At 46.7% G+C, this 12,201-nt stretch overlaps 1 protein-coding gene across 6 annotated transcripts in view; it reads right to left on the bottom strand.

The window, feature by feature from the left end:
• The window catches only part of Frmd4b (FERM domain containing 4B), a 332,373-nt gene that overhangs the window by 122,484 nt on the left and 197,688 nt on the right, over positions 1-12,201 (bottom strand). For 5 of the 6 annotated variants that reach the window (XM_085686778.2, XM_085686781.2, XM_048438441.3 and 2 more), the window contains 2 exons: positions 2,151-2,216; positions 815-909 (listed from right to left, as the gene is read on the bottom strand). In XM_085686778.2, coding sequence (XP_085542904.1) covers positions 815-909; positions 2,151-2,216 — 161 coding nt within the window. Of the gene's footprint in view, positions 1-814; positions 910-2,150; positions 2,217-8,801; positions 8,930-12,201 lie in introns of those variants that run through there. The other variant, XM_048438443.3, reaches the window with a different exon arrangement.

Genomic DNA, 12,201 nt, shown 5'->3' with positions numbered 1-12,201 from the left:
GAACATATTTTCTTGTATTTAAAGAACTCTTTGGAAAATATCTTCAGAAAAGAGAAGGATTCCTCTCATAACATATCAGGCCATATATAATATAGACAAATTAGGTTGCTATAAAACAGACAGACAGGGACACACACACACCAACATGTCAACGCAAAGAATGGAAATAGATGGAAAACAGACGGACAATTTCCAGGACAGCATGAAAGAGACTCAGATTGTGCTGTGGTAAAAGTTAATTCCATATTCAGCTATATATGTTTTTAAGGCAAGTTACAAATTGGGCTTTAAACTTTCTAACCATTAATGCTAAAACATTAAAGTAGCTTCACGGTACATGTGAAGAACAACCCAGTGTTTCCATCACTGACATGAGTGAATTGGGGACATTACCACACATTCAGAGACCAATAACACAGACTCAAACTCATTAGCACACATTTCTAAACACATTTTGAGGTTGGTTTGTTTGTTTGTTTTCTCTATCCTGCTTCACAGCCCTGGCTGGCCTGGAGCTCATTATGCAGACCAGGTGGCCTAGAACCTTCATCCTTCACCTGGCCTCCACTTCTCGAGGGCTGAGATGACAGGCATTTGTCGCCACACCTGGTGATATTTGCAAGACTTTTAAAGGCTCCATGTTCCTTTCCTTCTTCCTTTATGGCATTTGTAGGGGAAAATTTGAAAATTTCCATACTGAGACACTTATAGCTAAGCAGGGCACAAATACTTTCTCCCTTGTCGCCAACCGCGAGAATCAGCAAGCGTGTTAACTCGGACCTGAGTCAAAGACGTGAAAACCCAGAGCACTTACGTGTCATCTATAAACGTGATTCCAAAGTACTCCTTCTCTTTGAGGTTGAAATGCGATGCCACCAGGTCCAGCAGCTCTCTTGATAAAAGCTTGGGCTGTCAAAACACAAATCTGATTAGCAGCGATTTGCTTGCGTATCTCTCCCGCTGCTGTCACCTTTCACCTGCCCTAACCATCAAAAGAAGCTTTGCTTGCTTGTGTGGTTTGTAAAATATCATTCTTCATGCCATTGTCACCACTAAGCCCTGGGGACCCAGCTTAAGAAGGAACTGCCTGTGAGCTTTGGGGACACTACGGGCCTGGTGGGAAGAAGTGTGACTTGGAATTTGCCAGGATGTCTGACTAATGGCTGATGTTGGTCCTGCAGGATCCAGGGAAGCAGGGGTGCCACTGGGCAGCAGCCCAGATGGCTCCCTTCTGAGTCCTGAGCCGAACAGTCAGGGGTACATAGTGATGGTCTGAAGTTTGCTGCTGTTGGAGGGGATGAAATGGTGGCGGTAGGAAGGAAAGGAAGTCAGAAAGAAAGGGAGGAGAAAGATAACAAGAGGGGAGAGAAGGGACAGGGAAGAAAAGAAGGGGTCAGGGAGGAAGGAGAGAAGCAGGCAGAAATCTGGATAAAAAGCTGGTGAAACTACTGTGAGGGTTCTATGCTCGAATTCTTTTTAAAGACTTACTCATTTTATTTTATGTGTGGTGTTCTTTCTACATGTATGTTTGTGCGTGCTTGGTGCCTGCACAGGGCAGAACTGGATGGCTGTGAGCCACCATGTGGGTGCTGGGAATCGAACCTGGATCTTCTATAAGAGCAATAGGCACTCTGACCTACTGAGCCATCTCTCCAGCTCCTCTTCTATTTTAATTGCAGAATGGGTGCAGTGGGTGAGGGACAAGGCTCAACGAGAAGGCTGAACTTAGTTGGTTTTGACGAGGCATCAAGGGTAGCAATAGGTAGTCTATCCACAGGAATTCAGCCCTTTTTTTTTTCTTTCTCTCGTTGTTGTTGTTACTGTTGCTTTTAAAAAACCTTTGGGCCATGGTTGGGCAAACAGAAGGAAAATTACCAACAAGTAAAATACATAAACCTTATCTAGCACCACAGGTTTTGCAAAGAGCTTCCGCTCGTACGTATAAAGCAGCTTGACTTGTCAGGATTCTTTCAGCAACAATGCGCTACGATAACTCATGAGCAGACCAAGTTTGCTGACCACAGAGCCACCTCTCTCCCTCTGTCACTAAAGCTTTGAGTTCTAGGCACAGCTAGGTGAGCGGCCTCGACACAGGCCACCACGTTCCAGAGAGGGCAGGAAGGGGCTACCCCTGAGCATCCAGTACCTACCTGAACCAGCAGCTCCAGTCTCCTGTCATCCAGCAGGTGAACCTGGCAGTGCCTGCCTTCTGTCATCTGTGGGGACCAAAAAACGGGGAGATCTGTCAGAGCCTGGTCTGTCAGTAAAATGCTGACTCACTGAATCGTACATGTGTCACGTTCCAGTGAGCTCATTAGTGGGTCCCCAGGAAGCAGATGTACAACACACTTGCGGTGTGACCGAACTGCAGTCTGCAAGCTACATGCGGCCAAGGACAGCTATGACAGGGGCCCAACGCAAAACCACACTTACTTAAGACATTACGAGACTTAAAAAAAAAAGCCAAACAACCAACTAGATGGTACAGTTCCTGAATATGAACTATGGAGCCGACAACGCTGAGCCCACAATGTCTAAAGGTTGGATACGCCTAGGAGTATTCACGTGGATTTAAAGCAAGGAAAAGATGCAAAGCAAAGATTACTTAATGTTTTGGGGGAACAACATCAACAATAACAAAACGAATGGCCATGTAGTCGGCCAAGTTCACACAGGGCACAAGTGTCCTGGTAACACTTCACAAATGGAAGCTCCTTTCACCACGGCTGTGCTCCAGTAAACGCGACACTTACATAGTACAAGGAGAAAGACACAAGACTGAAGTTCAAATGCAAAGGCCTCAACTTTTGAACTCTCTGCCCCCTTTTAATAGGTCGCCATCTATAGTTAGCAGTGAAGGTGTACGGTTGACAGTTTGACATATCAGTTTTCAATGTGCAATTTTTTTTTTTAAATTAAAAACCGCAGTGCTGGGAATTAGCTGTTGTAATTTTGACCCTTCCCTTGATAAACTCACACTCCAAAACAACCCATCTCTAGAGTCACCACCCTATCCCTTTAAGGACATCTTGTAGACCACCTTTATGTATACTTGTGATGTGAGCATGTACAGATATTTTCTTTCTGAGACAGGGTCTTGCTGTATAGTCTAGGCTGGCCCCAAACTTGTAACCTCACGGCCTGAGCATGCTGGGCCGTGGGGTTACAGATGGAAGCCATTGCTCCCATTTTGTCTGTGCTCTTTGCCCTCCCCTTGTGTAGTGCTGAGACTGAACTCAGAACCTCACACAGGTTAGGCAAATGCTCTACCATGGAACAACATTCCCAGTCCCTGCCTTATACTTTCATATTTACATTTTTATTAAATATATTATAAATAATGTAAATATATTCATATAGATGTATTTAATACTGTTATGTTACTGCCAACCGGTGGTAGTGGCACAGGCCTTTAATCCCAGCACTTGTGAGGCAGAGGCAGGTGGATCTCTCTGAGTTTGAGGACAGCCTGGTCTACAGAGCAAATTCTAGGGTAGCCAGGGAAACTCGTAGAAACCCTGTCTCAAAAAGACAAAAACAAACAGAAAAAAAAACCCCAAAACCAAAAACCCAAACCAAACTTATATATAGTTATGCTACACATTTATCCAAATGAAACCATCATCCATGTAAACATATGTGTGTACATGTATGCACACTTACATAAATTTTCAATTCAAGCGTGATTAAGCTGAGTCCCTTCTGAGAGATACCCAGGCTGTCCTCAGCATCTCCCTGATATGAGAACTGCTCAGTGCAGTCTTCATGTCTATTGTTGGCCACAAATGTGGGTTTTGTTGGGTTACATTTGAAAAGCTTGGAAAACATTCTTTTTCTTTCAGGTATTGTATAAAATTCAGACATTTTTAAAACCCAACTTGAAAAGGAAAATTGAATGGGGTATGATGGTGCACACTTGCAATCCCACTGCCGGGGAAGTGGAGGCAGGAGAATCAAGGGTTCAAGGTCAATACTGGCTACATAATGAGTTCAAGACCAACCTGAAATCTACATGAAAGATGACTTCAAAAACTCAAAATGAATAAAAATGAGCTTAGTGGTACATGCTTGTGGTTCTGGCTATACCTAGATATGGATGAGCAGATCATTGGAGTACAGGAGTTTGAACAACATAGTGAGACTCTATCTGAAGAACAAGATAGACGCCATTACTGAATACCAGCTATCTACACACATTGCCCGAGGTGTCTTATATACATTACCTTTAAGCTATAATAGTATATTCTACAATTCCTATTATTATTCATATTCAATAGATGAAGCAACAGAGGCTCAAGGTGGGTACAAGTAACCCATTTTCAATACGAAAACTAATCTGCACTCAGTTTTGGTTAACTCTGTTTTAAACACCTGTGACCTAGCTTAGCAGGGAGTGATAGACACATGACCCAAAGAAACCACAGAACTGGTGATAAGAGGTTAGCGGACAAGCTTTGTTTAGCTCATGGCCACTGATTGCTCTCTTAACTAGGCAATGCCCAGGTCAAATACACACCGAGGGTGGCTAAATGGATGGAGATGTTAGTTCTGGTCACTGAGCTGGTCAATGCATGTTATTATACGGTCTTATCAGAGATCCTCCAAAGGAACTGGAGATGTGCCTCAGAGGCGAGAGTGCTTGCCTAGCATGCACAAAGCCCCGAGTTTGCTTACCAGTGCCTTACACACACTGGGTATGGAGGCGCGTGCCTGTGATCTCAGCCCTGGGAAGATAGCAATAGGAGAATCAGATGGTCAAGGTCACTCTTGACTCAACGAGAGTTTGAGACCAGCCTGGATATAAGAGAACCTGCTTCAGCCGGCTCTCCCCCAAAGATCTGCAAATAGCAACATGAGGGCAATGTACTCATTTTATAGGCTAAAAAATCGTTAGGATAATTTATTCAAAATTACCCAAGAAAGTAAAGAACCAAGTCAAAAGGTGATTAGGCAGAGCCCAGGGGCTGAGTGACTTGACTGACATGTTCATGGCTGTGAGTCACCGAGTGGGGAATGGTATGATTTTAACAGTACTCAAGAGGTTGAACCAGGAGAAGCCACACCAGTTCAAGGACAACCTGGACTATGTAACGAATTTGAGACCTTGTATCAAAAACAAAACAAAACAAAACTCACTGAACTAAAAACACAACTTAAAAGAACAAAATAAAACTCCAGCAACAAATAAAAACAAACAACACCATCCATTTTCGAGTTATTTATATTGGGGGAGGGGGAAGGGTGGACAGAGCAATGTGTTGGCTTAAATCATTTTACTTTTGCAAAACTACTCTAGAAATAGAGTATGTGTCCTACAGAAAGTAAACCAATCCTCAAACACACACACACACGCGCGCGTACACACATGTTCATTGAGGAAAATGCCACAACTCACACAATAGTTCAGTTACTAAGTTGCCCATAATCCAAAATACATTTATTTCTCTCCTTTAAAAATGTATCCCTTGGCACACACCTTTAATTCCAGTCCACCAAGAGTCAGAGGCAGGCAGATCTCTGTTGATTTCAAGGCCAACCTAGACTACACTATGAATTCAAGGACAGCTAGTGCTGCACCCTGGGTCAAAAACAGAACAAACAAACAAAATTTTGTTGTGAGCCTTCCACTAACCAATCAGCATTGCTTTTCTCAACATGTAATTTCATTTTATTATTATTTTTTGGTAGTATTATGAATAGTATGAGACAGAGTCTCCTCTAGCCTAGACTGCCAAGAAAGACTTCATGCTGCTCTGTCTCCAATCCCTAAGACCTGATTACTCTAGACGACTAAACAATGAATGTCTTTTTGATGGGACACTCTTTGCAGCGACACACAGCTTGATCTTAGTTGACAGAACTAGACATGGCCACTTGCCGCAAAGGTGGGACAATCAGAACTTCAGTCCAAGAGATCTGGAATTGGATCTGGAACCTTGACTGCTATGGAGAAAATTCTTCAGGAAGAATTCGGAGGACATGAGAAGTCAGATGGGCAAAGCTTGGGAAAGACTATGGGGCTCTAATGTCTTTCCAGACAGTATTCAGGCTTCTGGTCTACCCATGTCTTTGCAGACTACAAAACTCCTGAGGTCAGGAGGATCTGCTTCCTTGCTCTGTGACACTGACTTGCACGGAATCTACTTCTTCAAGCAAGACACGCAGATTGCATGGGGGATGGGACAGGGTGGGTATATCTTTGAGAATCTGCTCATTTCTGCCTCCCATCTTACCGTCCCTAAAATTATAGGAGCAGGCTTTTGCGTCCAGCTCTTTCCAGAGGTTCTGGGGAATCTCAGCTCAGGTCCTCATCCTTGCTGAGGAAGCACTTTAGCAGGTAAGCTTTCTCTCCAGGCCATACATCACGGGTTTCTGTAATTAACCCAAACAAATGTGTCCAAAGGCCAGACTCCAAAATGATGGCCCACACAGTCTTGCCATCACCTCAGAGAGACTAATCCGTGGAAAGGAGAGTCTCTGACCCCTCCCTGCATGGAACGGTAAGAGATGACAAGGACCAGGGCAGGAGGGCAGGAGGGCAGGGCAAGAGCCCACAACAGTGTTTGTCTATACCCCGAGCATCCTGTTCAATATTCCCTGGATCCCTTCCTCTGCAGAAAGGTGCTTCTGAGAGGACATCATAGGGTTGATTTGATTGCCACCAGGAACAGAAAGGCCTGCCCTTGTCATTGACTTATACCGGAGCTTGAAAAGGGAGAGATGTATTTTGTTCATCAAAACAATGCTTAGGAAGAGATTTTAGCTGACAACAGAAACTAAGAGAAGTCATGAAATTCAAACTTCAAGGAAGAACTTCTTTGACAAGAAAAAGATTTGGGAACACAGGGTTTGATTTCCTCCATGGCAGCACGGGGCACGGTATTGTGGTTTGGGGTTCACCCCAGAGTAGGACCTGTGGGGAGTCATGCCAGATGAGTGAGCAAACCTTGACTCAGTAAAGTTTCATGGCACCAGGAAAGATACAGCAGTACTGACGAAGGTCCTGCTCAGCACAGAGGAACTGCTCACAGGAATTAACCTCTATCGTCAATTCGGACAGATCAGTAAGTGTCTATCAGTGTTGTCTGCTTCTAGAAAGGGTGTTTCCAGAGACCATTAGATCAGAAGGGTGCCGACCAACAAATGGAATAATCCTTTGATGAATTGATAGTCGTGTTGGGAGGTGCTAACAGGCAAGAGGCAGCCTGTTTGGAGAAGGGAGATTTTTAGTGGCGCGTTGCTAGTTGGAGGCTGTGCCTTGTCTTGGCTCCTTCTTGCATGTGCCCTTTGCTCTGCCCCCCAGCTGCAGTGAGGCGAAGAAGCTTCTCTAGCACAGCCTCCCGTTTACCATAATGCTCGGTCCAAAGGTCAGACCAGGGGCGCCACCGTGGACTGGATTCTCCTAGAGCAATCAGTACTCCCGAAAACACGTCCTCACAGACGTGTCCCCAGATCAACACATCCTCATAAACGTGTCCGCAGACCACCCGGTAAAGGCAACTACTCAACTGAGACTTTTCTCACAGACTCCTCTAGGCTGTGGCGAGGTAACTGTTAGTGCTAGGACCCACCCTATTTCTCTGAAAACTGGTAGACAGGTAAACTTTTCTCAGACTTATACATACTTATTTTAGGGAAGATCAACGGCAGGGCAAATTAGCAAGCCAGTGAAAAAGCATGTGGCAGGAAAAATTGTGCAGAGCCGATAGGAAGAAATAGAGGAAGAAAAAGGACCACAGGTTCCTGCCGGCCTCCAGTGCAGCTGCACAACCAGGGCACAGGTTCCTGCCGGCCTCCAGCACTGCTCACAGGGTCCCTCTGAGACCCAGGCGCTGCCACACAGTTAACCCTGAGATGTCCCTGAGGCAAACACTCTCCTCATTCCATGAGGGAAACCAAAGGCAAAGCCCTATGACCTACAAGATAAACACCGGAACTCAGCCAAAGACCCTGAGTCACACAGCGCTGCGTGTGGCCCTGTATCGGGCACACACTGACAAACCAGGGAAAGCCTTCCTGTGAGGACCATCGTAAAGATCATGAGAGCAGGTAGAAATGGAAAGACAGAACCACGAAGCAGTCATGGAAACTCATTCACTTCTAGATAAAAATACGTCCATGGGAAAATACGTCCTAGCACTCCAAACTAGGGAATTTATAAATAGAATAGGGAGAGCATCTATTAATGGCCACTTGTTTGAGATAGGAGGAAAGTGAGGTCAGATTCACCCAAAGCCACAGGAGTTATTAATGCTAGACCTGGGAATGAGAGCTGAACTCTGCCTCCTGAGTCAGAGCATAGCTGATGTATGGAAGTCACTCAGCTTCTTTAAAAATAAAAGCCATCTAATTCAAATGAACATTAGGTCAATAGGTCAGTTATATATACACACATATATATGGTATATATACACATACCATAACAACAAAAAGAGAACCCCAAGGCAGGCATGTCTCACTTATTTTAAAGCACGACTCTCAAAAATGCTTAATTTTTAAGTTTCAACCAGGGCTCCATTTAAGAGACAAGTATGTGGAATCCTTCATGATATATCTAAATCCAGAATCACCTTTGAGACCCACAGAGACTGTGGGAATGGTTTCAGAATTTGCCTCTAGCTGTCAACGACAGTGAAGAGCAGCAACTTCTCGAGTAAGTTACCCAATACATATTCAAATGTGATCTCTTTGGAGACCTTTGTGCAGCAGCCACCCAGACGATTCACCTTCTCCCACCTCTTCCCCTCCCAGCTCCCGGTATCTAGAGGTTAGAATGGTGCATGCTGGGTTAGAGCTCCCACCTCGGACTGCGTTTGCTTCCCAGCTGATAAGAGCGTGTCCTCAGCCTGCAAGTGCTGGTAGCTGGTGGAAATGCTTTGTCTGGTGGCTCAGCTGTCATGTGGGGAAGGGCTACAGGGAAGTGAGAATCTGCTGCAGGCTTGGCCTCTGCTTCCAGCGCCCAGATGTGGCTGCAATGGTGGGGTCCTGGTCTATGAGGGAACACTCACCACCTGACCCAAGCCCCAGCCTCTCTACCTGACTGAGGAGATGTGAGAGGTAGGGAACCATGGGGTGACAATCCCACACAGGCCAGAAGAGACCCAGTTAGGATGTCTGGGGTCAGACTAACAAGCAACAGGAAATAACAACTATGAAGAAAGAGCCAACTCCTAGCTGCCTTTGGTTTTGCTTTAGCTGATGTTTGGAACACAGAAACATGAACACTTGATAAGGAAGTAGGAAGCGTCTTGTTTCCCCCTTTTTCTTCTGGTTCCCTACTGACTTCCTGAGACTCAGCAGAAGAGACCTGGTCTCCTGAAAATGACTTCTCGGGGCTTTGGGTGGTGTGAACCAGCTGAAGTCTGATGAGTTCCCGGTCAGCTCTCGGGCCAGGTCCCTAGCTCCCACGTAACTGGGCAATCAAGGGTCCTGTCACTGCGAGGACATGGCCGTAGGAGTGATACCTTCTAAATGAAGATTAGACCTCTCTGATTTTCTACTTAGAGATGGCCAATCTCTTCCCACACAAAACACTTAGAAACTAACTCCTCACTTGGGCTGACAAGAAAAGGTCTATGACCTTGTCCCATAGCCACACTGATGAATATCTTGCATATCACCATAGAACCTTCATCTGGCGATGGATGGAGATAGAGACAGAGACCCACATTGGAGCACTGGACTGAGCTCCCAAGGTCCAAATGAGGAGCAGAAGGAAGAAGAACATGAGCAAGGAAGTCAGGACCGCCAGGGGTGCGTCCACCCACTGAGACGGTGGGACTGATCTAATGGGAGCTCACCAAGGCCAGCTGGACTGGGAGTGATGGAGCATGTGATCAAACTGGACTCTCTGAAAGTGGCTGTCAATGAAGGCTGACTGAGAAGCCAAGGACAATGGCACTGGGTTTTGATTCTACTGCATGGACTGACTTTGTGGGAGCCTGGTTTGTTTGGATGCTCACCTTCCTAGACCTGGATGGAGCAGGGAGGACCTTGGACTTCCCATGGGGCAGGGAACCCTGACTGCTCTTAGGACTGGAGAGGGAGGGGGTGCGGGGGGAGAGAAAAGGGAGGTGGGGAGGAGGTGGAAATTTTTAATAATAAAAAAAAAGGCCTATGATAGCTAATATTGTCAACAGGCTTTGAAAGTACCTAGAACACAGACCCCTAGGCATGCCTGTGAAGGATCCCAGATGGGTTACCGAGGGTTAGAAGACACATCTTAAATGTTGGAGGCAACATCCCATGGGCTGAGGTCCTGGACTGAATATAGAGAAAGTGACCTTAGGGTCTGTGATGATATCTGTGGCCTGTGTTAGCACAGGGGGGTCATTGGAACCAATGAGTCAGCTCTGCCGTTCACTGGCTCTGGGAGAGTTGGCTCTGCCCCTTGCTGGATACTGCAGCACAAGAGCTGGCCCTGCCCTCAGGGGAGAGCGGGACCCCTGCACTCAGGAAAGATGGTCCTACCCCTCGCCACAGGCATGCACCTGAGCTGATCCTGCAGTTGGGGATGCAGGTGAGCTGACCCTGAGGGTTTGAGAGCAGCTGAGCTGACTCTGCCTCTTTCTTCTGCCATCTGGAGGCATGGGTGAAAGAAAGATGCCCTCTTACCCACCCACCCACTCACCCTACCTGCAGCAGGTGAGAGAGTTGGCCCTTGGGTCACAAGAGAGAACGAGTCCTGCCCCTCACCAGCTGCAGCACACAAGAGAGCAGGCTCTGTACCCTGGCAGGGCAGCACAGTAGAGTTGCCCTGTTGTCATGGGCACAGGTGAGCCAGTCCTGAGGGCATGAGAGCAGAACTGACCCCACCTCCCCATAAGCCCCCTACAGCAATCAGGAGAGAAGGTCCTGAGCCTCCCTTGGCTCCTTGGGCAAAACAGCAGTCTAGGCCCTGGTGGTAGGAGTGTGGGTGACAGGGATCTGAGGATCTGAGAGCAGGAGAACCGGCCCTGCTCCTTGCTGCAGGCTGCACAGGTAAGCTAGCGGAGACAGTGCTGGAGAGCTAGCTCTCCCAGAGAGGGATGATGAGGGAAGCTGGCAGGCTGGCCAACCCAGTTACCACTCAGACTCAGAGCCAGGGCTGTGAGTTGGCCCACCCCAACGTCCACCTCATCCATGAACTGTTGGAGCAGGACTATGAAGAGGAGGAACACAGACCCAAAACAGCGGGGTATCCATGACACAGGACGGCAACAGGATATCCCAGAGGAGCCTGGGTGAGAGTCCATCATCAGTGGAGTAGACGACAGACGCCTCCAGCCAAACCAACGCGATTCATGGTGAGGAACGCTTGCAAGTAAAGATGAATGGATTAAAAGGTGTACTGTGTGACTCAATGGACCGCACTACAGCTTCCATGGCAAGGTTCATCTCCCACCACCTTTTGTTTTAGTTTCGATTTATTATTTGGTTTTTGGTTTTTCATTTAAATTTGGTTTTGATTTGGGGGGAGGTTGCAAGGCTAGAGGATGAATGCAACGGGGTAGGGGAATACGAGGGATCGGAATACATGATGTAGAATCCATAAAGAATCAATAAAAAGGTTTTTTTTTTATAAAAAAGAGTGAGTTGAGTACCAACTTTTCCTCCTCTCCTTCCTCCTCTGTCTTTCTCTCTCTCTCCCTCTCCCCCTCTCTCCTCCCTCTTCTTCTTTTCTCCACATCTCCCCCCTCTCTCTTTCCTTTGTCTTTTCTCCCCTCCAATCTCTCATTTCTGACTATGGATGCAGTGTGACCAGCAGCCTCATGCTCTCGCTGCCTTGTCTTCCTCCTATGATGGACAGAACCGTGAGCCAGATACGCCCTTCCTTCCTTACGCCATGCTTGTTGGGTGTTTCGTCATGGTGATAAGGAGAGCAACGAACACAGGGCTCATCCCTTCTACTTTTATTTCTGTCTCATGCTCGCCTCTGCTTCAGTACAGCTGCATTGGCCTCCTTTACTTCCTTCAAATCAAACCTTGGTCCTACTTTAAGGCTTCACATACGCTACTCCCTCTGCCTGGAACACCCTGCCCCCAATTCAATCCATCCTCTGGTTCCTTCATCGTCTTCAGATCTGAGATCAGAGGTCCGCCACCTTCTCAGAAATGCCTTTCCTGTCTCGTCGAAGGTGGAGCCTCCTCCACTCCATCCTGGTGTTGTGTCCCTAAGACTTACAGTTTCTCACTCAGCTAGTCGTCTGTCTGTCTTCTCCC

Source organism: Myodes glareolus, chromosome 3, assembly GCF_982192425.1.
Source record: "Myodes glareolus chromosome 3, mMyoGla1.1, whole genome shotgun sequence".
In the NCBI taxonomy this organism is placed as follows: Eukaryota; Metazoa; Chordata; class Mammalia; order Rodentia; family Cricetidae; genus Myodes; species Myodes glareolus.
Note: the sequence above shows the minus strand (reverse complement) of the source record. Positions and strands in the feature narration are given on the sequence as shown.